General features: G+C 36.1%; 1 protein-coding gene across 1 annotated transcript in view; it reads left to right on the top strand.

Moving 5' to 3' along the window:
• The first annotated feature begins 13,961 nt into the window (after window positions 1-13,961).
• LOC139971125 (serologically defined colon cancer antigen 8 homolog) overlaps window positions 13,962-24,720 on the top strand; it is a 31,394-nt gene continuing 20,635 nt past the window's right edge. Inside the window, exons 1-6 of the mRNA XM_071977332.1 lie at window positions 13,962-14,272; window positions 16,824-16,916; window positions 18,432-18,721; window positions 19,997-20,152; window positions 20,839-20,958; window positions 24,157-24,267. Of these exons, the coding sequence (XP_071833433.1) occupies window positions 16,901-16,916; window positions 18,432-18,721; window positions 19,997-20,152; window positions 20,839-20,958; window positions 24,157-24,267 (693 nt within the window). The 5' untranslated portion in view covers window positions 13,962-14,272; window positions 16,824-16,900. The remainder of the gene's footprint in view (window positions 14,273-16,823; window positions 16,917-18,431; window positions 18,722-19,996; window positions 20,153-20,838; window positions 20,959-24,156; window positions 24,268-24,720) is intronic.

Below are 24,720 nucleotides of genomic sequence, written 5' to 3'. Positions count from 1 at the left end.
TAGATAGATAGATAGATAGATAGATAGATAGATAGATAGATAGATAGATAGATAGATAGATAGATAGATAGATAGATAGATAGATAGATAGATAGATAGATAGATAGATAGATAGATAGATAGATAGATAGATAGATAGATAGATAGATAGATAGATAGATAGATAGATAGATAGATAGATAGATAGATAGATAGATAGATAGATAGATAGATAGATAGATAGATAGATAGATAGATAGATAGATAGATAGATAGATAGATAGATAGATAGATAGATAGATAGATAGATAGATAGATAGATAGATAGATAGATAGATAGATAGATAGATAGATAGATAGATAGATAGATAGATAGATAGATAGATAGATAGATAGATAGATAGATAGATAGATAGATAGATAGATAGATAGATAGATAGATAGATAGATAGATAGATAGATAGATAGATAGATAGATAGATAGATAGATAGATAGATAGATAGATAGATAGATAGATAGATAGATAGATAGATAGATAGATAGATAGATAGATAGATAGATAGATAGATAGATAGATAGATAGATAGATAGATAGATAGATAGATAGATAGATAGATAGATAGATAGATAGATAGATAGATAGATAGATAGATAGATAGATAGATAGATAGATAGATAGATAGATAGATAGATAGATAGATAGATAGATAGATAGATAGATAGATAGATAGATAGATAGATAGATAGATAGATAGATAGATAGATAGATAGATAGATAGATAGATAGATAGATAGATAGATAGATAGATAGATAGATAGATAGATAGATAGATAGATAGATAGATAGATAGATAGATAGATAGATAGATAGATAGATAGATAGATAGATAGATATATAATTGAAATCGTAGAGAGTTGGAAAATCCAGAACAGTGAAAAAACTTCCAGCTTCTACCGAGATTCGAACCCGGGCCTCCCGCTTTATATGCGGACACCCTAACCACTAGGCTATGTATATTGTCAACATCATGCATTTCTAGTTGCCTAGTGTTATGAAAGTAAGATATATTGATCATAGGCATAAATATAAGTAAGACAATCTAAAAAGTTGTTTTCACACATACGGTGCTTCCAAGAAACCTTTTAGTGCTTTGGTTTGCATTCCAGTATTGTACTGTTATGTGAGGAATTGGAATAAACGCCTATAAATCGAGAATTTGCACCAATTAAGCAATTTGAGATCGAGTTAATGTTCACGCCCTGAAATGACACAAACTTAAATCTCTAACATTGCCGTTAAATTTGTTGTCTTCGATAGAGTTTCCGTCATCGATCGAAATGATTCTGTGAGTTTGGGCATACATCGCCCGAGTGCATTAAATTAAAAAGCTGTCGAAAGTTGGATTACATCCAAGCCACCTCCCCCCCCCCCCCCACCCCGAGAGGAAAAGATAGCATTTTAGACCTATGATGGTGCAAGCTGAAGCACATTAACACAATAAGTTAGATTTTTAGTTAGGTTTCAACGCAAGGTTGTGATTATTACTACTTTTTTCATATTTAATTTCGAATTGTTGATTAAGTGTTGATTCGCTTGTAAACTGTTAAGGAATTTTTCGCGGCATTGAATACCTAGTGAAAAATGAGATTTTTCTTTCTTGTTGTTGTAAATATTAGAGATGATAGGATATTTTTGTCAAATTGTTAAAATACAAAAATTTGAAAAAAAAGTTACAACTTCGTATAAACTTAAAGGGTTAAAAATTTACGTCCGGTGATTGTAAAGCAAGCCATGTAATTATATGAAATTAGCCCCATTTAAACGATACAAGTCTTAAATTATCCTTCCTTCCTTTCTTGGGGGGCTTTTCGCCAAAATAGGACGGAATTTTACAACTAATTTATAGCGTTTTATCGTGTACAACGATACATAGCATAGCAAAAAACTCAGAGCTGATAAGACGTTATTGCAATTCGTCACACAGGAGAGGTTAATAAAGAGCAAGTTCATAATGTTATACGGTTCATTGATCAACCAAACACATTTAAATAAAAGAATATAAAGGATATATTGTCCAACCTTGAATAAGTTCGTTTCGTTTTATGATTTACAATCACCATATATACATACGCTCAGCCACATAGCGTATATAGCTGAAATAAATACGATATTGAATTCACGCGTATATAATTATACGCATGATACAGTCGCTATGGCTACTTGTAAATCTTTTGGGATTTTTACATTCCCGCCTTCCATTAGGTATAGGCTTCAGTAGTCATATAGAACACGCACGATCGTAACCCCGGATGTAAGTCAAGCAGGACGAACCGCATTGACCATTGACTTGCAGGTCTTTGTATGTGACACTAATGCTTATATTTGATCATATTATACTTTGGGAAATTACAATGTATATATATGTTCAACATTTAGAACTTCAAAGAATAGGTTTTTCGTATATATCGCAAATAATCCGCTGAAATTCAAAGCATCACCAAACCTAAAGTCAAATGAAATTGCATAGAACTGAGGTAAAATGACATTGAAGATAAGCTCAACTATACCCCTCCCCCATTTTATAAATTTCGAAGTCGTATCCCAAAATTTCGACGGTTCATCCAGAAATACCATCTTCTAATTATCTCGAAATTGATTTCTATTTGTGGTCCAAATCTCGACTTGCTGACAAAATATCAAAATAGTAATTCCAATTGCGACAGACTATGAGTTTTATGAAAGTGAGCATAGGCTGATATAATTAAGTTCATTTTTCAACTGTTTAAAGTGCTTTTGCTTCATGCGTTCATTTAACCCGGGCAGTTGACGTTTTAGGGGTTATGTCGGGAAATTGGAAAGATAATTGTGCTGCATGGGACAAACTTCTAGACTTTTTTCTGGTGAAGATTTAATACCCCCCCCCCCTTTCCGCCATGCATGTCCCAGTCGTCTTACCTTAGTGGCGCCCCTGTCCAGGTGAATTTTTCTCGCCTACAATGAATATCAGTCATTGAATAATTAAAAAATCCAATTTGGTCTATCCGTCGGTGATAAATTTGAGTTTATATGTGTTTTTAACAATCTTATCTATCATAGCCTACATTTATCCCGGGCCCAAGACATTATACATCAGTCTGGCAATAATCATGAATGAATGAGCAATTGAAATCAGAGAGCACTGAGGACAGGCTATACCCAGGAACGTGCACGAGCTATAGGGTGCTGGATTAACACCCTAATGCACAATATGCTACTCACAACTCCCGCCCCCCCCCCCCCCACCCTACCAGAACCAAAAATAACAAGTTTCTATGTCTTAGCTGAAGGTGTTCATGGCCCTTGGCCTTGAAGCCCATGGAGGCCCCTTGGCCTTGACGCCCATTCCTTGCGTGTGCCCCTAAATACACTTGGCTGATAACCAGGCTCTGCTTGATGGCAGTGTAGACTATACTCGACAAGAGCCGTACATTTAGACGGCTATGTACCTGACTATACGCACTGCATGGATATATGGATGCAAGCATTGATATATCTTATATAAACTTTAGCGATATGAATGCCCTGTCCAGTGTATTTGTCACGATGTAAACGTGAAAAATATCATTAAATATTGAATATTCATGCTTAGATATTGCAAATCTGTCCAAAAAATGACTTGTTTTGAAGTTTTTGAAGTTTGTGACCAGTTCAGCATATCTGTCAATATTTGTGTCACTATGTCAGGGTTTGTTAGTTAGTTGGATAAAGCTTACATTAACTGTATGCATAAACATATATTCTACACTGGTCCATGACCTATAGGTCATCGTGACTTACTACAAATACCATAATACTCTTAAAATGGAAGAAACTGTTCAATACTAGTAATTAGGACTTTTTCAGAACTTGGCTCTTTAGCTAAAAATGTGTTTGATTACTTTCGTCTGTTAAATTGCCAGATTGTTGCCGTTAGCTTGATTGTTTATGTTCCTTTTTGGTATTAACCGTTATCAGTCTGTTCTTTTTCTACTATGATTCTATTTGTATTCACTAAAATACTATTCTTCCGCAGTGTTCTTTTATGGTTTCTATCCTATGCAATGTGTTATATATTAATATCTAAGCAGTCAATATTGGTCAGGGGTCAACGGTCAATTAGCCAAAACAAGGGCGGCGGAAGCACTTTTAATCTGGGGGGGGGGGGGGCACCGACATCAAAGGGCACTTTGCAGAAATTCAATTGGACTGATGTAGTCTTATATTTAGTAACCTTTATAACTCTAATTGTATTATCTTTTTCGCGTATACACATCACTCCATCAACGCCCCCCCCCCCTCCCTTTCATGGAAAAATGCATACTAGCACTGCAATATCCAAAGTTGTATGCACGACATTCTGAGCGGAGCGCCACCATCGGTTGGCGCGGAGCGTACAAGAAAATCTTTGGTTTTACAAACCCCTCAGATGGCCGGAAACGGCCCTTCCCGAGTGTTCATTCTGGTTCCCTGGCCTCTTGCTAACTTGAGACACCTCAATTTTTATGTAGAAAAAAGGCACATTTTTAACCCTGAGGAAAAGTGGGGGGGGGGCACGCGCCTCCGGTTCCGCCGCCCTTGGCCAAAAATCTTGTTTAGCCACTCTGCTTGTCAGTATGTTGGAAAAGTGATTAAACCACAAGATACGTAGAGGATGATGAGACAAATTTTAAAATAGTGTAGATTTTAGTGTCGAGGATCGAGGACAAAGGTCAATTTCGCCTAAATTGTGCGAAAATGTGTGTTGCGACCTCCTCCTACACCTTAAGTCCGATCAAGTTCACAATTAGTGGGTGGGTACCTGGCCACATAGCCTTGTGCCTACGTGACTGATGACGTCATAAGTACAACGTCAGAGGTCTAAGGTCAAAAACCTAAAGATTGGTTTTTAGCCATTTTCTACTATAAGTTGTCAACATATAGAGAACGATGAGACAAAATACTACAATATTCTTTTTTGGATGTTGAGGGTTAGGCTGGAAAGGACTAATGTAGGTCAGAGGTGAAATTGGCCCAAATTAGATGAATTGCATGAAACAACATTAGTGGTTAGGTCATAGAGGAGATGAGATCTGCAATTACTCCATGGATTGCACTCTGTGCTGTAGTTTTTGTTGTTTATCTTTTAATTTTTCGTTACGCGTCAATGTTATTACGCTCTTCACAACTGTATTGGGTCGTCTTTTTGGAAGAGAAGCTTTGGCAACTTAAAGCGTTCATTATTCATTTTTTTCCCTTTTTGTTATCAGATATTTGTAATGTCATGTAATTTTGTTCAAGTGAAATCAAATATTGATCACTAAGTTTAAAAAGATTACTTCGAAAGCATAGCCACAAATGATAATATATTTAAGCGAACTTCAGTTCATAATCTCTTCCGTACATACAGTAGAAGGGATGGGGTATTGTACCCTATCGACAATTTGTGTGTGACCTGACGCCATCTTTCTGTGTGACGTAGATTGCGTCACTTTTGGCCGTCTTGAATTGTAAGGTTTTTATGACGTTTAGACCAGTCGAATATGGCAAGCCATGTGGGACAAACACTGCATAATATATCCGCGTATTAATTGGAATTTATACGCGTATTAATTGGAATATATACGCGTATATATTATTAGCCAATCATATGGCTTAAATATATCCGCGTATTAATTCGAATATATACACGTATTAATTCGAATATATACACGTATTAATTCGAATATATACACGTATTAATTCGAATATATACACGTATTAAATAAAATACATATGGGGATTAAATCCAATATATGCACGGATTAATTAGAATATACACGAAAAAACATTTCCGCTCTTGCTGTGTACATATACCAACGATAAATGTTTTGGCGGGCTCGCGAGATCGCTTCAAAAAGCGAAACTTTACACATGTAGGCTACAACACATGTATTTTCGAATTAATACGCGTATATATTCGAATTAATACGCGGATATAGTATGCAGTGTTTGTCCCACATGGCTTGCCATAGTCGAACGCTTCTCAGACTGCATTGTTCGATCTCTTTCGATTTTGCTATTCTAACGCAGCTTCTGCGGTTAATGTGCAGAACGTGATGTCTGAAGATAAACACATCGGATAACCGCAGGCATGCCATTTTCATGCCCCCTTTTACGGTGTGATAAATGAGGTCAAATATAGGCTAACCATTCCACACGATCTATCTTTGCATGCGAATTCCGATAGTCAAGCCTTTGGGCTACTGAAGACAAACTCGGCTTAGGTCGCCGTTTGATGTGCATTAGTAATTTACGTTCCTAGTAGGCTACTAATTGACGTTCAGTGGCAAAGTATAGAGGTTGCAGCACAAGACTAAGTATAAATTATGTGATAAGAATCACTGAAGTAGCCCATTGATAAGAAAACACTGCATACGGTTATTTGCGAAGCAGTTTTCCGCAGTAGCCAATGGATGACAACTGACGTGCGTATGTCTTATGTGATGTTCATTCTTATTTTGGTTGTTATGACAATTAACAGCTACAGTGCTATTGACTGCGATCTGCAGGATAGCATACAGTTATGGTACTCAAGGTTGGTAGATCGTCGCAAGCTTTGAAAGCCAAATCACTTGAAAAAAATTACCAAATGAGGCCCAAACTGTAATCAGCACAAAAAATATATATTTGTGAAAGAATTCAGCTACTAACGTACACAAGATGCCATCAGATTTAGGCCTACTGAATATCCCCCAACAAAGAAGTTACACTTTTTATGATGGTATCAAAGTTGAACATATTGCATATACTTTGAATGTATAATTCGCTACAAAAATGTTGGGCTTTGTACAAAGTTAGACATAAAATGGCATTTATTTTCGGAAACAACAGTACACTGTATGCAGACAAGTAGGAAAACACAAGAGCCAAGAAAATATATCAGAATTTTAGAAAAAGCCGAATGATCTTATTTTCAAAGGTCAAATCAGTCTAAAAACAACAGTAAAACATTTATAATATGGTTGCAAGCAAATATGTACCAATCCTGGAGGAAAAGATTATATATTTAAACTTCTTTGGTTATGAGCTATTATGTCATTATATGTGTCGTCTCACCATTAATGCTCCCTTTACTTACACACTAAACTCGTCACTTCCCAAGACCGTTAGAGCATAGATAGACGATTTCAACTGACACGTCCTATCCTGATGGAACCCCAACTTTTCGAGACACGATCTGAGTCAATATTATACTATAATACGCATAACATTGCTTCGTAAAAGTGTAATATTGAATATACATATTACACACTGAATATATATTGAATATATATTAAGTGTAATATTGAACTGGAATATCATGTTAAAGCAGGCCAGTGATTACATGTTGTCACTCAGCAACAATTTTCAAGCATGAATTTATGCTAACTTTGCTTTGTGTCGGGCAAAATGGAGGTCATCTGGAATTTCCAAAATAATAATAATTACTTTGGCCAACCTTTCAGTTACTTTCTGAGCTCTTTATCTTCACGACATACTGTCATGCGTACACCAACTTCACCAAAGTCATGCGGCTTGTGTCTGTTGCATAATTCAGCTATTTATCACATGTACGCAAGGGTTGAAATAAGGATTGGTGGACCAGGAGCCACTTTCTAAAAAAGTGGCTCCTGGTTCGCGGCAATTTCAGTAGGACCAGGAGCTATTTTCTCACTACCAGGAGCTAAAAAGGAGAGACAAAATTCAAGTACGGCATGTACGTACGTATCAGAACAGGTGTTTTGCGATATATAAACCATGTGCACCAGTGCTATTGTGCATGCACTCGATCGATCAGTGATTTATCAAATCGCTAGCAGTTACTATATAGCACTAGCATACAATGTAGTTTCAGGCTTCTGTGCAGTTCATGATAAGGCTGATATTTACAGGAGTATGCGGGCGCTTATTTGCCGACAAAGAAGCGCCCGTGCGTATTGTATTTTCATGTCCAGGGGCGCTATTTTAGTGCTTGCGGGCGCGAATAGCGCCTGGACGCCCGCTTATTTCAACCCTTGCATGCACGGTACGCGAAATTATTTTTCCCACTTCGACGCGGCTACATTAGCATAATGGGCGTGGACTATCGGTCGTTGTTACGGCTTATTGGTCCACGTCACAGACTATGCAGTGATATCTCTCGGGTGTTTGTTTGGGTGCTGAAAGTTCTCAATTAAGTTACATGTCAGGGATTCTAGTACACGTACCAGTATAATAAATAGTATAGTACAGAGGGACATTGCTATTTAGGCATAGTTATAGCAGGGAGCTGCTACTCTAACAGTAACAGCTCCCTGGTTATAGTTAATACAGACGCAAGTGACAACTGCTTAATAAAATGGGCAGAATATTTCAAGTCCGTAACAATACCCAGTAGCGTACGTAAACTAATGATGAAAGCACGTAGGCTCCTTACTGCCGTTTAAAAGGGGGTTCATTTATAAATGAACAAATAATTTAGAATGATGGATAAAACAATATGGGGCACAATACAATACATGAATCTTTGTAGGTTTTTAGCATTGAAAGGTCAGTGGGCCTACCTGGTGTAATATGAAGTGTAATAATCAATACCACGGGAGGTTCATTTATAACTTTTCCAGACCCTGCTGTCACGGGGGGTTCTTTTCCAAACTTTTCCAGACACGGGAGGTTCATAACACATCTAATAAACAAACACAGTTTGATTTTGTGATGGAATTTACCTCAAGAGCTCCATAAGACCCGATTGACTGGGAGGAGCAGACGCACATCATCATGGATCTCATGAAGTCATGTCTTAGGTCTGAGTATATTAGGCCTGAGTATATTAGCTGAGTATATTATTAAAGAGCTATACGTAAGAGCTCGAAGTCGAAGTCACAAACTTGCCGGCCTGTGACGTATTTCATAAGCCACGCCCATGTGGCCGCGTCGAAGTGGGAAAAATAATTTCGCGCACGGTACATGTACTTACTATGGCAACATATACGTATGGAACGCGAAAAGAGTGTGTCGATAGGTACGACCGTTGTACATTACTAAAGTTATATGATATATCACGTTTTAATTCAACAAAAAGTACTCTAGTTTTGACTTTCAGAAACGTCTCACGAACCCCCTGTGATGGACTCATGCACCCCCTGGGGGTTCATGCGCCCGAGTTAGGAAGCCCTGCTTTAAAGATTACTCCACTTTTATTGCTTCTATTGGAATATGATCGGCATTTCAGTAACTGAAGACACGATGGGAATTGACGCTACGTCATTTGCCAATAATGATAAAAACACCAAAAGAAGTAAACTCAATTTCAAATCGAAAATTGTAATAAATTTTTGGGTATACGACGACCGTCAAACTCGTCTTTTGATATATATATATATATATATATATATATATATATATATATATATATATATATATATATATATATATATATATATACTATGTGGAACTTGATTGATATAAACTGTCTACCTTGGGCTGAAAAAAGGGCAAAAGATAAAAATAAAAATATATATATATATAGTGAAGTCAGTGATTCAGTTAATGAAATATGAATAATTAAAAGAGAAATGAAAGTAACATATTCCAAGTTGCAACAGAAATGTATTCCCTTTCAGACACTAACCTTCTAGTCGATTAATTAACAATTATTTGTAACACTTTTCATTATGCTTTCAAAAAGTCATTAACGTTATAAATACATATATATCATTTTCTTTGTGTCTTTTGCAAGATAAATCACAAAAAGAATAATATCAGCTAAGATTTAATGCCAGCAGTCTGTTCAAAGACCATTTCACACCATAACGACATACAAGCGTAGATATAATGAACACCACAATAAGTAGTCGGCCTGATAACTAGATGATTTTCTTTTTATGTTTAAGGAAAAAACCAACAGTGATACATAAGTCAGGCTAAATCCTTAAATACTTAGAAGAAATTTCTGTATATCAGAGAGATAGAGAGAGAGTAACATTTTACTCCTCTTTGATTGATTTGAAAGAGAAACAGATCGAATGATTAATAAAGTGAGGATTTCTGATAAAGGAAGATGATTTTTGAATAGCGTCCTTGGTGGGGACTTTATTGTCCCTCTAATCATTCACTCTTATCATTAAATGGCAATTTGATGTCGGTTCCTCTCTAAGACGAGCGAGTCCTGACGGGAAATATGGATGGTCTCGGGGAAATGTATACAGCATGAAGGAAAGTATATTCTCGTTTTCGTAACATATGAGTTATTTAAAGAATATAAAGAGCGTGACAGAGGGGGTGGGGCGGTGATATAATTGCCCCCGGCCCAAACCTGGACCACGACGACTTACGCCAGAGGTAAATTTGCGAGAAAATTCACTTTGAGGAAAAGTCTGATAAAATACTTCTCGAAAGAGGGATCATCATCATTCACACTCTCAAATTTATTTTACACAGCCAAGCGTTTTATTGTTTGATGAGTACCATGGAAATCGACAGGGATATGATATTCTATACATTCTCATACGTTATTCATATCACTGAATTTCCTTCAAAACTATCAAAGTTTTTGTTGTTGGAATAAGTCAAGCTTAAAATGGCTTACAAGTCAAGCCTATAAGAAGGAATTAAGATAAAGAGAAAGGCTGTTCTCTCTTTAATGCAATAAACATGTTTGTATTTATAGATTGATGCATTGGCAGATTATATTTATTAATTTGTTTTCTACAGTTTCTGACTAAATAAGGTTGTTTTGAAAAGAAACGAGAGTTGGGATTACGGGGTGGATGGGGGCCCTTACCGAAATCCCAGAAATATGGCTTTATATCTGGTTTAATCTGACCAGATAAAGTTTTATTTGGCCATATAAAGCCAGATATAACTGGATTATCTGGATTTCCTTTATATCAGCCAGATAAAGTTGAATCTGGCCCAGATATGGATGGCAAAACATTGAGCCAGATAACATTTTATATGGGCCATATAACAGTTTATCTGGATTTTCTTTATATCAACCAGATAAAGTTTTATCTGGCCCAGATATGGATGGCAAAAACATTGAGCCAGATAAAACAATTATGGGCCATATAAAAGTTTATCTGGATTTTCTTTATATCAACCAGATAAAGTTTTACATGGCCCAGATATGGAAGCCATAAACTTCAACCAAATACAATTTTATATGGGCCATATATAAGTTTATCTGGATTTTCTTTATATCAACCAGATAAAGTTTTATCTGGCCCAGATATGGATGCAATAAAATTTAAATAGATAAAATTTTATATGGGCCATATGAAACTTTATTTTATTTCAAGTTATATCTGCCCAATTTTTTATCTGGCCAGATATAAATTCCAGATCTGGAGCAGATCTGGCCCAGATTGAAATTCCAGATCTGGGCCAGATCTGGATTTTTATATCTGGCCCAGATCTGGGATTTCGGTAAGGGGGCGGGGTAGGGTTGGAGAAAACCGACCACTAGCTGCATGCGTTTACACGTTCTGTACCACTAGATTATTTGCTATTAACAGCATGCGGCATATGTACGGTTCTTTTTATCTTTTTATATTTTCGTAAAATGTAGACATTACTTACTCAGCGTCATACAAACTTGACAAATTCTTCAGGTTTTCTTACCGATTGGTAGATTGTTCACTCTTACATATCCGGGAGGCATGAAGGCGTAAGGTTACTGTGTGTACCACATGCAATGTCGTAATACTAATCCAATTTGGTTTTAACTGAACAAGTTCACAAGCAGCATGCCACTGAACCTAGATCAAGATCTAGGTCTAAAAACATAGAAAACTATACTTATACTATATCTTACGCCTCAATGTCAATCACATACTTTGCTGAACTATGGAAATAAATTTGTCAACTCCGAGCATGTTCTACGGCTGTCAATCATGTTTTTGAAGTGCCCTTAAGGAGATTACAGCGGCGTCACGTTATCGTCAAACTTGTCAGAAAATATAAATATAGACGCAAACGATTAAGAATAGATCTATTGATTGGCTATTTCTCCAGTGATATTTTCCGTCCAAAAAAAAAAAAAATAGAAAAAAAAAAATAAGTCAACAACAATAATAACATGATATCAAAATAGATTGTTTTGTCTGATATAAACTCATTCCTTTTTGTGCAAAATAATTCTTTTCTCAATTTGCAGGTTCAAATGTTTTATTTGAAATATTGTACTTTTCGAGACTTTGCATCACGCCCTAGAGCTCCCTCCCCCACCCACCTCCTTTAATAAAAACAAATGAGTCCATCCTTAAGACTATTCATGATGATATATATGTCTTATTGTTCAATGCAAAAGAGGACAGAGTAATGACAGAATCCTAATATTCCTTTCATGTTGAATCACAAGGGATTGTTTAGCGTTTGGTACTGGATGGAGCAATTAAGTGAGGACGCTATCAAACGAAGTAGTGCTGGGTAGGGGGGTGGGGGAGGGGCTTTACCGCTTTAATGGTATAATGTATAGGTAAAAATTTGTATAGAAATGTATACCGCACACAATGTTTCATACATGGAACTCGGTTGTTCTTTCATCGTCTATCACGTCACGTATTACGATTAATTTCGAACCTAAATGTAAACTCATGATTTATGACAAGTATCATGACGGTCATTGGCCTCCCAGCCATGGCAACAGTGATTCCCTGGGGCACTAGTAACATGTTCAAGTCATTCTGCCTAATAAATGAAACACCTGCGACTCAAGTGTTTCAGACCATCGATCTAATGTGTCGCTGAATAAGGCCTACTCGCGGATCGATTTGTTGTCCAAACAGTGGTAATTCACAATGGCATGTTGGATATATATCCATCCGGTACAGATACGACGAAAGCACAAACCACTTTATACATGTGACTTTAAATATCTATGTTTGATTCTTTCATCTAAAGGTCATTTGCAATGCCTCGACTTGGGCTTGTTCAAACCGTCAACAATTTGTTAGTTCTGTAGGCTATTCCCAGTAACGCTAAAATAGAAAGGTTACACACAGAAATAGATGGATTTGAACTCTTAATGGAGCCGAAAGAAACTATGTCACTGTAAATCATTACTGCGAACAAGATACGCCACATAAAGAATCGAAAGGTGTATTATGAGGGATGAATTAAAGTCATAGTGAAAGCCGACTATATCATTAATGTGGTACATTGAACTTGTATGTATGTATGTATATGTGATCTTCCCGCAAGCAGGAACTCGCGAAAGAAGCCATGGAGGCTTGTAGACTCGCAAGCTGACCGAAGCCAATCTCTCGGCACACATCCATTTAACGTTCATGTCGGGAAGTTGTTATTGAACCCTTGCCAGACGACACACATTGCTGTCGGCGGGGAATCGAACCGGGGATCTCATGACTGGGAGACGCCGGCGTTAACCACTAGGCTATACACTCCGCATCAACTTGATATCATTAATATCTATTAATTTTAAAAAGAGGACGTTACCGTACTTCAGTGGCGTCAATTTAAAACATGAAATGTGCCATCAATTTGTTGTTTGTGCTAAAGAGTTTCATATACATATCATCTACATGTTTACTTTTCACAAATCCGTTAAGTTTTAATTGCCAGTATGGACATTCAGCATTTTCTAAGGACCTTCATCGTTATTACTAAAATTAGTGCAAATATATAACGTGCAAGTTATAGATCAGTGGACATTATCATAAATTAAAATCCGAATGATTTCATATACTAAATTTACATTTAGTAACCAGCTCGTTTACTTCATATCAGATCTACTTGAGTGAGTTCAGTCTTCTAATTTATTATTTGAAATAACGCTTTATGAACTATGTCATTCGCGAAAAAAACATGAAACTGGAATGATAATTAGCTTACTACCTTTGTTGACAATCATAATCGTGATTTGCGTATAGAAGGGTGTAAACAATATGCCGCCGTATTAGACCGCGGTAACTCTATCGGTGTTGATATATGGTTGGAAGAGCGTTATTTTTTAGGAAACATAAGTTAACTCTGCTGTGGTACAAATGCAATAGGAAAACGAAACACAGAGATTAAATCATCCACGGTTGACTTGCCTGTCACATTTCTTACCTTCTGAGTTGCACCCATGACCTAGCTTTAATATTGTAGTGTACACCCTACTAAGGAATGTTGTGACAATTTTGAAAACACTGCGAAGGTGCGATAGCCTACATCACAGTAGACTTGTTCTTCGTTATACTTTGACATTTATCCATCCAACTATGATTTTACATGTGTGATGAATGGCTTCCCAACAAATGCTTTACAGTGCAAGACGCAATACTTAAAGAAAGGTACAAGCGAAAGGCTTCGGCCAAGTTGTATTCCTCGTCCTGTGGCATTTGCATTGGCTAGTCAATGCTAAGATAAAGTAGGCCTAGTGTCTGTAAGCTTATACCGGTTACGCGATGACCGATTAAGTACAAATAGGCTTAACCTATGCATTAGTCTGTAAAGACTTATGTTGCTAGACCATAATAAGTGTTCGAACTGTATCCAGCATTGTTACGAACGCAGGATTCTGCGTCCGGGACGCAATGTTTTGGCCAGGGACGCAAAATCTTCAAATTGCTTGCGTCCCTCGGACGCAAACTTTTTTTTTGAGAAACAAACCCCAAGTATACACTCACAACTAGGTCAACGGAAAACATAACAAAACTGTCAAAACACATTTTGGAATGAACATTATTTCTTTTCAAAAGACCACAACTTCTTCTTACAAGAAGCAAAATTTCTCCTACTCCCAACAGATCATTGAATTTGTTTGAAAATAAATATATCATAACAATCAACCGCAAGGTACTGGGTTAACAACACCCCATTACAGAGATTTTCATGCTAAAAATAGACAATGATGCTTTTCCAAAATCCCATGATTTGATTGGTTATAAGTCCCCATCCATTGTCTGTGAAAATTCTTGCACCTGTAGTGCTCAGTGAACACGGAGTATGTTGTTTAACAACAATTACTTGCAACTTACTTTCCCCTGTGTAGAGAGAGTGAAGTTTTTTTTGCGGTATAAGCTATCATTTGTGTGCACTCCAATATCATAATGTTAGGCCTTGTCACATACAGTACGTATACCTTTTGACAACAAAGAGGCTTCGTAATATTTTAATCATTGTTTTGATCAGAAAATGTTAATGAGTGGAGACAATCTATGAATTTTGTGGGAAGCTTACATCTCTGATCCTGAACAGGGTATTTCAGCTCACAGTATGTTTTTCTCTCTGTATTAATAGTTGCAAATGTAAAATGTGCATTCTTACCATCAGTAGTTTCTGTTGCAAAAATTTTTCGCGGTCCAATTAACCACGTGCTTCAGTACTGTAAATGTTATTTTGGCGCAACATTCGTGTGTAAACTACTGTACTTTAGAACATTGAACTGATTTTTTTTTAAATCTACATTGCGTAAAAAACTATTCACATAGACCTACTGTAATTTTCGTATAGATTATTGCTTGCAAAGAGCCAGGATAAATGTTGGATCAGATTTTAAGGATTTGCGCATGTGTAGTTGAAAATGGAGCTCGAACAGGCATGTACATGCAGTAGTACAGTGAACTGGAATTTAGCGAGAGATATGCACAATGTAAGTACAGGGATTTTGGAAGAGTTGTTTGTTGGAATCGCTGCAAGGTCAAAGCTCGGATCTACTACGGAGTTGGCGAGTAGGGAAGTAGAAGGACGGATGAAGGAGGGGGACTGGGGGTAAAAATGGGTTGAAACGGCAGGGTGGTCGAAAGGAGGGGCGCCCCCGGCCTCCCCTGGAAAATAGCGAAGTTAAGGCACTGAGCATTTCTGCTCTATATTGTGTATAACATTCACAAAGTATAGGCTGTGATACTACACTAGTATTAGTAACAGTAGGTCATACAATAAACGTAATTGGTTTTCGATTGGGACGCAAGCTTTTTTTACGGGACGCAAACTTTTTCGGGGACTTGCGTCCCTGGGACGCAAACTTTTTTTCACTAATAACATTACTGTGTATATACCGGAATCTGACAAAAGTTATTTTGTCGCCAAATTTGATTTCAAAAGCAAACCAAGAGCTTAAACTCTAAGGCTTTGTGACTTAGTCCTGCTGCTTGAAAACCAGTTAGATTTTAGAGGGCTCAAATTTACAAATTGTTGACTGAATAAGAAATGCCGAGTATGACTTGTGATACAAAAAGGCTTGTACTAGAAATGACACAAAATACAGTAGAATGATAAAGATATGCAATTTCAGCAGGTTGAGGGGCTCAATTAGCGAGAAAGTGACAACAGGCCACAGAAATGATATATGAAGCCTCGGTAGAGTGCACAGGTCTCTGCCTGGGTGTGTGGTGGAAAACACAAGTCCATTGATCGGTACCGCATATTCGATTTAATGGTACCACACATTCGATTGATTGGTACCTAATATTCGAATGATCGGTACCGCACATTTGATTTAACGGTACCGCACATTCGAATGTTTTTTACCACACATTCCATTTAACGGTGCAGCACATTCGATTGATCGATACTGCACGTATTCGATTGATCGGTACCGCACATTCCATTGATTGGTACCGCACATTCAATTGATCGGTACCGCACATTTGATTTTATGGTACCGCACATTCGATTTAACGGTACCACACATTCGATTGATCGGTACTGCAGATTCGATTTAATGGCACCGCAGATTTGATTTAATGGTACCGCAGATTCGATTTAACGGTACCGCACATTCGATTGATCGGTACCAAGACAGACAGTCACGACAGAGAAAATTTTACTTTTCTGATCTAAGACTAAGAAACTGCAACTTTTCTTACCATGCCAATTTTTGAATTTCTTCTATTTTCCAAGGATAAAAAACAGAATCCAGTAATGCACAGGGTTATGCAGAGGAGAGAGCTGAGAAAAGTTTTGCATGAACCAAACTGATGGCTCAGTTTAAAGGTAAGCTGATTTGTGTTTTTTGGGGGAAAGGTGACTATGCAATGGTAATGGTTGGTGTGGACTTTTTTGATGCCTTGGCTTGTAGTTAAAAAAGATATATACTTAAAAACTATATGGTGACTGAACTTCATATTTGGTATGTGTATGCACATTACTTTAGTAAGTTCAAGACCTCCAATTGTTGTTTGCAGAGGTCATTTGAGGTCAAAGTCTGAAAAATTTGTTAATACGATATCTCAAGAAGTGGAGCTTGGATGTAGGTTCATACGTGGTTTGTGGATCCATCTTATAGAGTCAAAGATCCCTATTGTTTTTTGCGGAGGTCAAAATTCATTTTTAGGTTACAAAACGGAAGATGAAGTCTGAAAACCTTGTAAACACGTTAACTCCATATGTGAAGCTGGTACTTGTATCCATGTTAATGAGTGCAATACTGCTAAATTATGTTGTTTCCTGCAAAGGTCAAAGGTCATTAAAGTGTTTCCACTGTGCTGTCTCTTCACTTGCTGTCAAACATACTTCAACTAAAGCTTAGATGAATGTTACAAAAGATGTTTAAAATTTCTCTATCTTTCACAAATCAAACACTTAAGCATCTAACAGATAGTTTTTTCCAACCTGCTGTGAAATTATTTAATATGTCATAACGTTTTAGTTTGTATTTTTCCTATGTTTAGTTTGGCACATTTTGACACTTTTTAGCATTTTACATATATTTAAATATTTTGTACATTCTTATATTCTTACATATTTTTAAATATTTCGTACATTCTTATATTCTTACATATTTTAATATATCTTCCAATATTTTTATCAATTTCTTGCTCGATGTGTAATATTTTTATACATTGGCTGAATAAATGAACTTAATTTAATTTAATAAGTTAGTTTTTCCTAGTTTTTGAAGTTTGCATTTTGCATTGAATTAGCCTCAGTATTTAGGTGTCATGCTTTGTAAATTAAAGGTAGATAATTACATGTTGAACAAATTATAAGTACTCTTTGGTCACAACTTTCTGAACAGAAAACTATATGGCATCTGACCAATCGCAGCAAAGTGTAATTACAGATCACTGATTTTCTAAAAATATTTGTGAAAGTTTTGGCATCTATTGTTTCATAAGCTGTGACTTTTTTAACTTTTTTGACAGTTGTATGCCAATGATACAGTAAGTTGAAAAATTTGACCGTCGGCAGAAATTGGCAGTATTCATCCCAATTCCATTTTTTTTTAAAGCTTGTGCTGATGTAATCTGGGTATCATAGGAGCAAAGTCATGTACTGTAATATATAAGTTGAAACTCTTTTAACCAATTCTTGGTACAATTAAATAATATGGAAAGCAATACTGGTAAATTATTCACTGATTTCTGGATCATGTTATGAAAACATCCTCCGGAAATGCTGGGGTACCTGTCAATAAAACAAACTTATTTGACATTTAAGTTGTATCATCAGATGGAAAACATGACTCATGGCTTCTTCAACTTTTGACTCATAATTTCTGTGTCACAGATGGCCGTAGGAGAAGTCGTAGCCAAGAACATGCCCCGCTCAGTCAATCTCTTCCTTTCCCATCACCTGAGAGGCCCCCAAGAGGCCGTCTGTCTCTGAGCTCTTCTCCGAGGGAACTGAATCAGCTCAGAAGGAGGTCACAGTCGTTGGATCATCAGCTGCAGGACCAGTTGTCTACCATGCAGACAACTGATAGTGCTGCAATCAGGCTAAAGACATTACTCATGAAACATGATAGGAAAAGGTCTGATCCATTTCTGAGCTCAGAATCACCAGAAAGAAAGTCAAAGGTGAAAACCAGTGTGTTTGTTTTTTTTTTCCATAGATTTCTCTTCTCATATTCATGACCTATGGATAGCTTTCAAGCCTGGTTATAATCAATTAAAAAAATTTAACATACCTGGAGATTTTTTCCTAAATTACATCAGAAGTAATATCATAAACTAAAGATAAAACCAGTGAGATGATCAAGTTATTGCGAGTGATTAGTCAAAAGTTACTCTGAGTAAACTGTTAAATACTTTCTTCCAAATTTAGGAATCTAACAATGAAGTGATACCTGACACATTGAAACAAACTCTTAATGGGGCTTTATGGTAACTTTGCTTGTCCCCTAACTTTGTGTACTGTGTTATATGTAGCTGTACTGATAGGCACTGTAGTTATCAAATTGTTGACACTTTTCAAGTGCAACTTTAAACTATAAAGCCTTAAGGAAAAAAAACAGTCAAAATTGCCACAAACAAGAAAACACCAATTTTTGTATTGTGACACACTTTTGTGGATTATTCCACCCATTTAGTAGAATTCTGCTGTAAACTAATGCATGCATGAAGTTAGTAGCAGCTCTCGTTGGGATACATCGACCAGGCTGTATGGGTCCTAGGAACCAAATGTGCCATTTACTTTTATAAAATTACCAAAAATGCTCATGTTTTCATATTAAAATAGCTGAGAAATATCTTTCACTTGAAAGCCTGGGAATAATCAATCAAACAAATGACAATGATTGATGAACTATGTTACACTTATCATTAATTATTCAGTGGGCATGAATATTCATTTTCCATATAACACTGTTCACTTTTCCACAGACAAAGTTAAGATATGTTCTTAACAATGTGGTTTTGTGTTGAACATATCGAATGTGCGACAATCTTGTGATGTCATTCTCTACAAAAAATTAATGATAAGATATTAGTTGCTTTAACATACACTTTTTCCCACTTAATAAATTCCTTAATGGGTGATGAAATTAGACGTTAATTTCAAAGGGTTGCAAAGGAAGAAATTACAGATTTAACTAAAGTAAATCTCTGGGACACAATAGTTTTCTGTACTGCACAATGCAATTTGTAGCTCTCTAATTAGGTCTAATCAGGAAAAAAAAGGGCAATTTGTACTTGCAAATGTTAAAACTTATGATTTATTAACAAAGAGTGGCACTTCTAATTTATGAAAAGGGGCCCAGATGATTTTTTTTACAAAAATACCCCCCTCCTGGCCCCCTCAACACATGTATCAGCACATGTTTCAACAAATGTATCCATTTATCTCACCTGCAGGTATCCCATTTTCCGAGGCCCCTTCAGGATACGTTTAGCAGCTCTTCCCCGGGTGAACCTCCTCAGCTGCTCCCTAACCCAGAAGATTTGATTCCATTCCTAAACAGCCAGGGAACTTATATCCAACAGCTGGAAGGCGAGAACAAATTTTGCAAGGTGTGTGACACTTAAGATTGCAGTTAGACGCGGGTGGGTGTTTGGAAGATGTATCTGTTTAAGTAATTAGTTGTCACTTACGTTCTTAAATATCAAACTTGGTGGTGTGAATCTGTCCTTATGATGTCTTTGTTTCTGCTGCTCTGGGTGTGTGCTTAATTTTCCTTAATAGATTGTAAACTGAGTGTGTATTTGAAACAGGAGATATCAGTCAATCGTGAAGTAGAGCTATACTTGCTAAGACAGGTTTCTTTCATGTAATTACGAAGTAAAATCTCTCAGCATTCATATATTTATCTGCTATCCTCTTTGCATCGGCAATGTTTAACATTGACATACCAATACCTTAAATAATTTGACATTCTAACCTTATAATTGATATAAATTAATGAAAACAAGTTTAGGTCCAGATACATTCTTGCAAGGAATATCAACCAAGAGTCAAGTGAAGTCATTGCTCGACAGAAGGACACTCTTTTTCCCAAATCTGGCTTCAGAAGAAGTTAATTTCAAATTGCAGTGCAAGTCATTTGAAAATTTCATTTCATTTATATTTGTGTCTTCCTAACATACAATAATAACATAAAATACAAACTATATGTCAATCTTGAAAATTGAATTATTTTGCATCAAGTATATATCAGATCCAATGAGAGGTAAATTGATTCTTTGTTTTTATTTTGCAGGAAGAATTGGTCTCATTAAGATTCAAAACTGATGAAGTAATCAGGGAGAATATGAGACTTCAGGAGGAATTAAAAGCAACCATTGTGAGAGGTCTTTTAGAAGAGAAAGAAGACGTGCAGGTAATTTATTGCAGAGCATATTTTAAAGTAAAAGCTCTGACTTGTGAAAAAATAAATTTTTGTCTTTTCATTTCTCAAGACCTTTCAATTACTTTCCATTTATAGGTGAATTAACCTGTATGTTGCTTAAGTTTGTCTTTAACTGAAAGTTATGTTAAATATATATCATGAAATGCAGACCAAACGTCAACGCACGCTTGACTGCATGTAGGGAAAGGTTAAATTGCCAGTGAAAACTTGTAAACATGTTGTTTTGTCACTTTTGGTATAATAATGTTATAAAAGATGTCCTGAAGGAATTCATACTGTTGCTGTACCAGATGAGTAAAAAACTCAACAGATTAAATAGATGATATGTTGTATTATTCTTAGTGGGACCCCAAGGCATAACTAGAGTATTTGCTTTGATGCTTCACCCAGCAAAATCTGAGTTGCCTTTAGGAAATTTCCTTTGTGGATTAAATGCCCTTGCGAAGTTTGAAAAGCAAAGTTTCTCCATGTACTCCATGGAGGCATGTTCTTGTTGTTGTTGAATTCTTCTTTAAGGAATATTCCAGTGACCAAAGTTAACAGTTGCAACATGAAAAGCTGTTAATTTTTCTCCCTATTAATATAGATACCAATAGTTTATCCTGCAATAAATATGACATTCTTTAAAAATTAAAAAACGTTTTGATAGCCTTGGATTTTCAGAGTGCTTTTAGCATCCATTGACAACAGTTTGAAGCAAACATTTACCAATTTTGACATATTTTAAGGACAAATAAACAGAAAAAATAAATAAAAGATTATAACACATGTATATAGCATTTTGCAGTGAGATAATTTATTCCCTGCATCTACATAAGTAATGAAGAGCTAACATGGTAAATCATTACAAAAGTCATTTTCAAAGACTTATGCCGTAGATAAAGTAGCAAAGTTTTGATATTTGTTCCTCAGGTCTAGGGCAATGAGGAAAAAAAAAACATTCAAATTTTTGTCAAAAAGTGTCTAGTTGTTCAAGACTTTCAGAATATTCCTTTAAATCTCTCTCCGTGCAATAATAAAACAATACTTCGCAGCTCCCCGAAGCATTATAAATTGGTCACTCAGCATAATTAGATCACAGTTCCCTTAAAAACAAGAACAAGGATTTAGATGTTTAGAATATCAGAATGCCAAGGACATCTCATCTCTCTGAGGAAATATATTTTTTCAGAATTATAATTACCTGGCTTTGGAGAGGGTATTCTATTTTCTTTTCCTATTTGGGGGTCCTTAGGACTTTTCCTTTCCTAGCAGCATAATTATATGCTCACGTGAATAAAGGAAGTTAAATATATTAAGTCAGCAATATTAGACTCTGACAATGTGTCACAAGAAGTTGGAACTCAATGACTTTGATGCAGTTATTGTCTGGCAGATGTTATGAAATATTAGACATATGGGTATGGTATGATGAAATTGCCTAATTTTAGCAAATGTTTATAATGTTTAAATGTTAGCCTCTGATGATGAAGGCGACGACGATGAATACGACAGAGCACCTTATCTTTGGCCCCCAAATTGCAAATCATTAAAATTGATTTCTAGCAACCTTTTTTTTGATCAGATTATTTACAGTAGCTGATTAGATCTGTCTGTTGTCGATTCTCTCGGTTCTGTATTTTTATGAATGTCAATCCGTGTCCTGGAAGCCAAACAGAGGAGTTATCACTGCTGATTTTACAAGCCAAAGAAAGACCTTGTCATATCTTTGTAGATCTAAATTGTCTGCCTGATACAGCCCTTGAGTTGCTGTAGATGGAAAAGATTTCCAAACAGTTTCAAATACATAATGAACAAATGTTTCCGGTGCAAAAGGAAAGGTTCTATGAAAAGCGAGTTTATTGTCAAATGAAGATATGGTGTTTCGATCAATGTACAACTTCCAAGGTTGTCGCAGCTCTCTTGTTCTGTACTCTGTATACTTTGAAATATATTAGATAGCGGTTTGTATCTATTTCAAGGTGGTGATAGTTCACATTTACTGCCAGTTAAGATACTTCTTCTACCAGATAGGAAACATTTCTTGATATCTAATACTTTTCATTGAAACAAATTTAAGTTGACAAGCAATTTATTCAACAATTTCCATGACATTATCTCTGCAATTCTAGAATCTGGAAGGATATACCTGTACTGTAACATCAATAACAAGGGGGACTAGTGCCAAGATGAATAATCATATCCATGCAGCGTCCTTATGATGTTGTATCTTGTGTATCCTCTCCTTGTTAAAACTGTTTCTCTTCCAGTAAGTAGCTTGTTCAAAGTAGAATGCTATGTTTTGACTTTAGCCAAGAATATTGGGTTACCAATGTGAGATCCCTTTTTGTACAATCTCTGATGCCAAAATATCTTAGGGCAAAGTTATTATAGCACTTCCTTTGCAATTTGGCCATATGTAACATTAGAATTATCTTTCAAAAAATTATATACGCAAGCTCTTGAGATGAGGTTAGATTGAAAAATGTATCAGGTATATAACCTGAAGAGTTTTAGATGGTCTGATGAAGATTTCTCTGCATTTCAGCAGCCATTTTGGTTGTCAAGGGAACACATATGTCACTCTGTTGATTCCACACTGTGATTGGTTGAATGTGACTAAAAGCCACACTCGTTTTGAGAATATAAATAAGGCTTGAAATTTTGTTCATGTTTCAAGAATTCGAGATGGAAAACATGGAAATAATTTTCATTACTGATTTTATATCATTTCAACCAAATATTATTGCAGGATTCATGGCTTAAAGAGCAGACCGGTAGGTAGTTAAGGCAATGCATTGCTGTAGTGGTGTGGTGCACAAAGGAGGAGAATACCATTGTATGAATTCTTGTATTTATAAGACCAAATTTGCTTTGATCAACAGTCTGTAATGTTTATATGTAAAGCTAATTCTCCTGCATGAACACCATAATCCACATATATGTTAATCTTTGTACATAATTTTGAAGGTCAAACTCCCTCAACCTTTTTGTCCCACGAACAAATTTGGGTAATTTCTGTCACTTAACTGTACCTCTGGGTATGATTATATCCTTGCTCATACAGTTTCAATTTACATTTGTAAGAGGCCTGCAGAATGGGGGGAGTATCCATGTCGCAGCACTCTCTTGTGGATTGAAAACTTTTAGAAATTTTTTCATAATTTCATATGATTTCATTCCCTCAAGGTACAAAACAAAGTAACGGATGATCCTCCGCAGTTTACTGATTTGTCGTCACAGAGGCAAATGGAATCAGACAATGGCAAAACCTTCTTCATCGCCTGGAGCAAAGAACATGTACGTAGATCCTTTCATTCGGTTTTTCCCGCTATCATTTTCTGAATTTCTCTTCATGTTCAACACCTGGCCTATCTATAAATGATGTGTGATCAGTCTTATTTTTTTTTTTTTTTTTAAATATTAAAAAAAAGTCTGTTATAGCATTAGTTACTGTAGTTGTTATTAAGCCCCAATATAAAGTATGTATGTTTGGCCCCAGGAATGGATTACTATATGATTTCCAGAAAGAAGATTTATAGAGACCCATCATTACTGCATGCGTGTGTTGCATACAGTAGTAGGGATGTTGCGATGTATTGAATTCACAACATATATGTCATAATGTTTTTTTCTCCACACATAGGATATCTCCCAATATATAGTGCGACCATCCCTGCCCAGTCCCAACTCAGTAGTAGGGATGTTGCGATGTATTGAATTCACAACATATATGTCATAATATTTTTTTCT

This window comes from Apostichopus japonicus, chromosome 8 (assembly GCF_037975245.1).
Source record: "Apostichopus japonicus isolate 1M-3 chromosome 8, ASM3797524v1, whole genome shotgun sequence".
NCBI classification, from domain to species: domain Eukaryota; kingdom Metazoa; phylum Echinodermata; class Holothuroidea; order Aspidochirotida; family Stichopodidae; genus Apostichopus; species Apostichopus japonicus.
The sequence above is the reverse complement of the archived record's forward strand: the minus strand, read 5'-3'. Positions and strand labels throughout refer to the sequence as shown.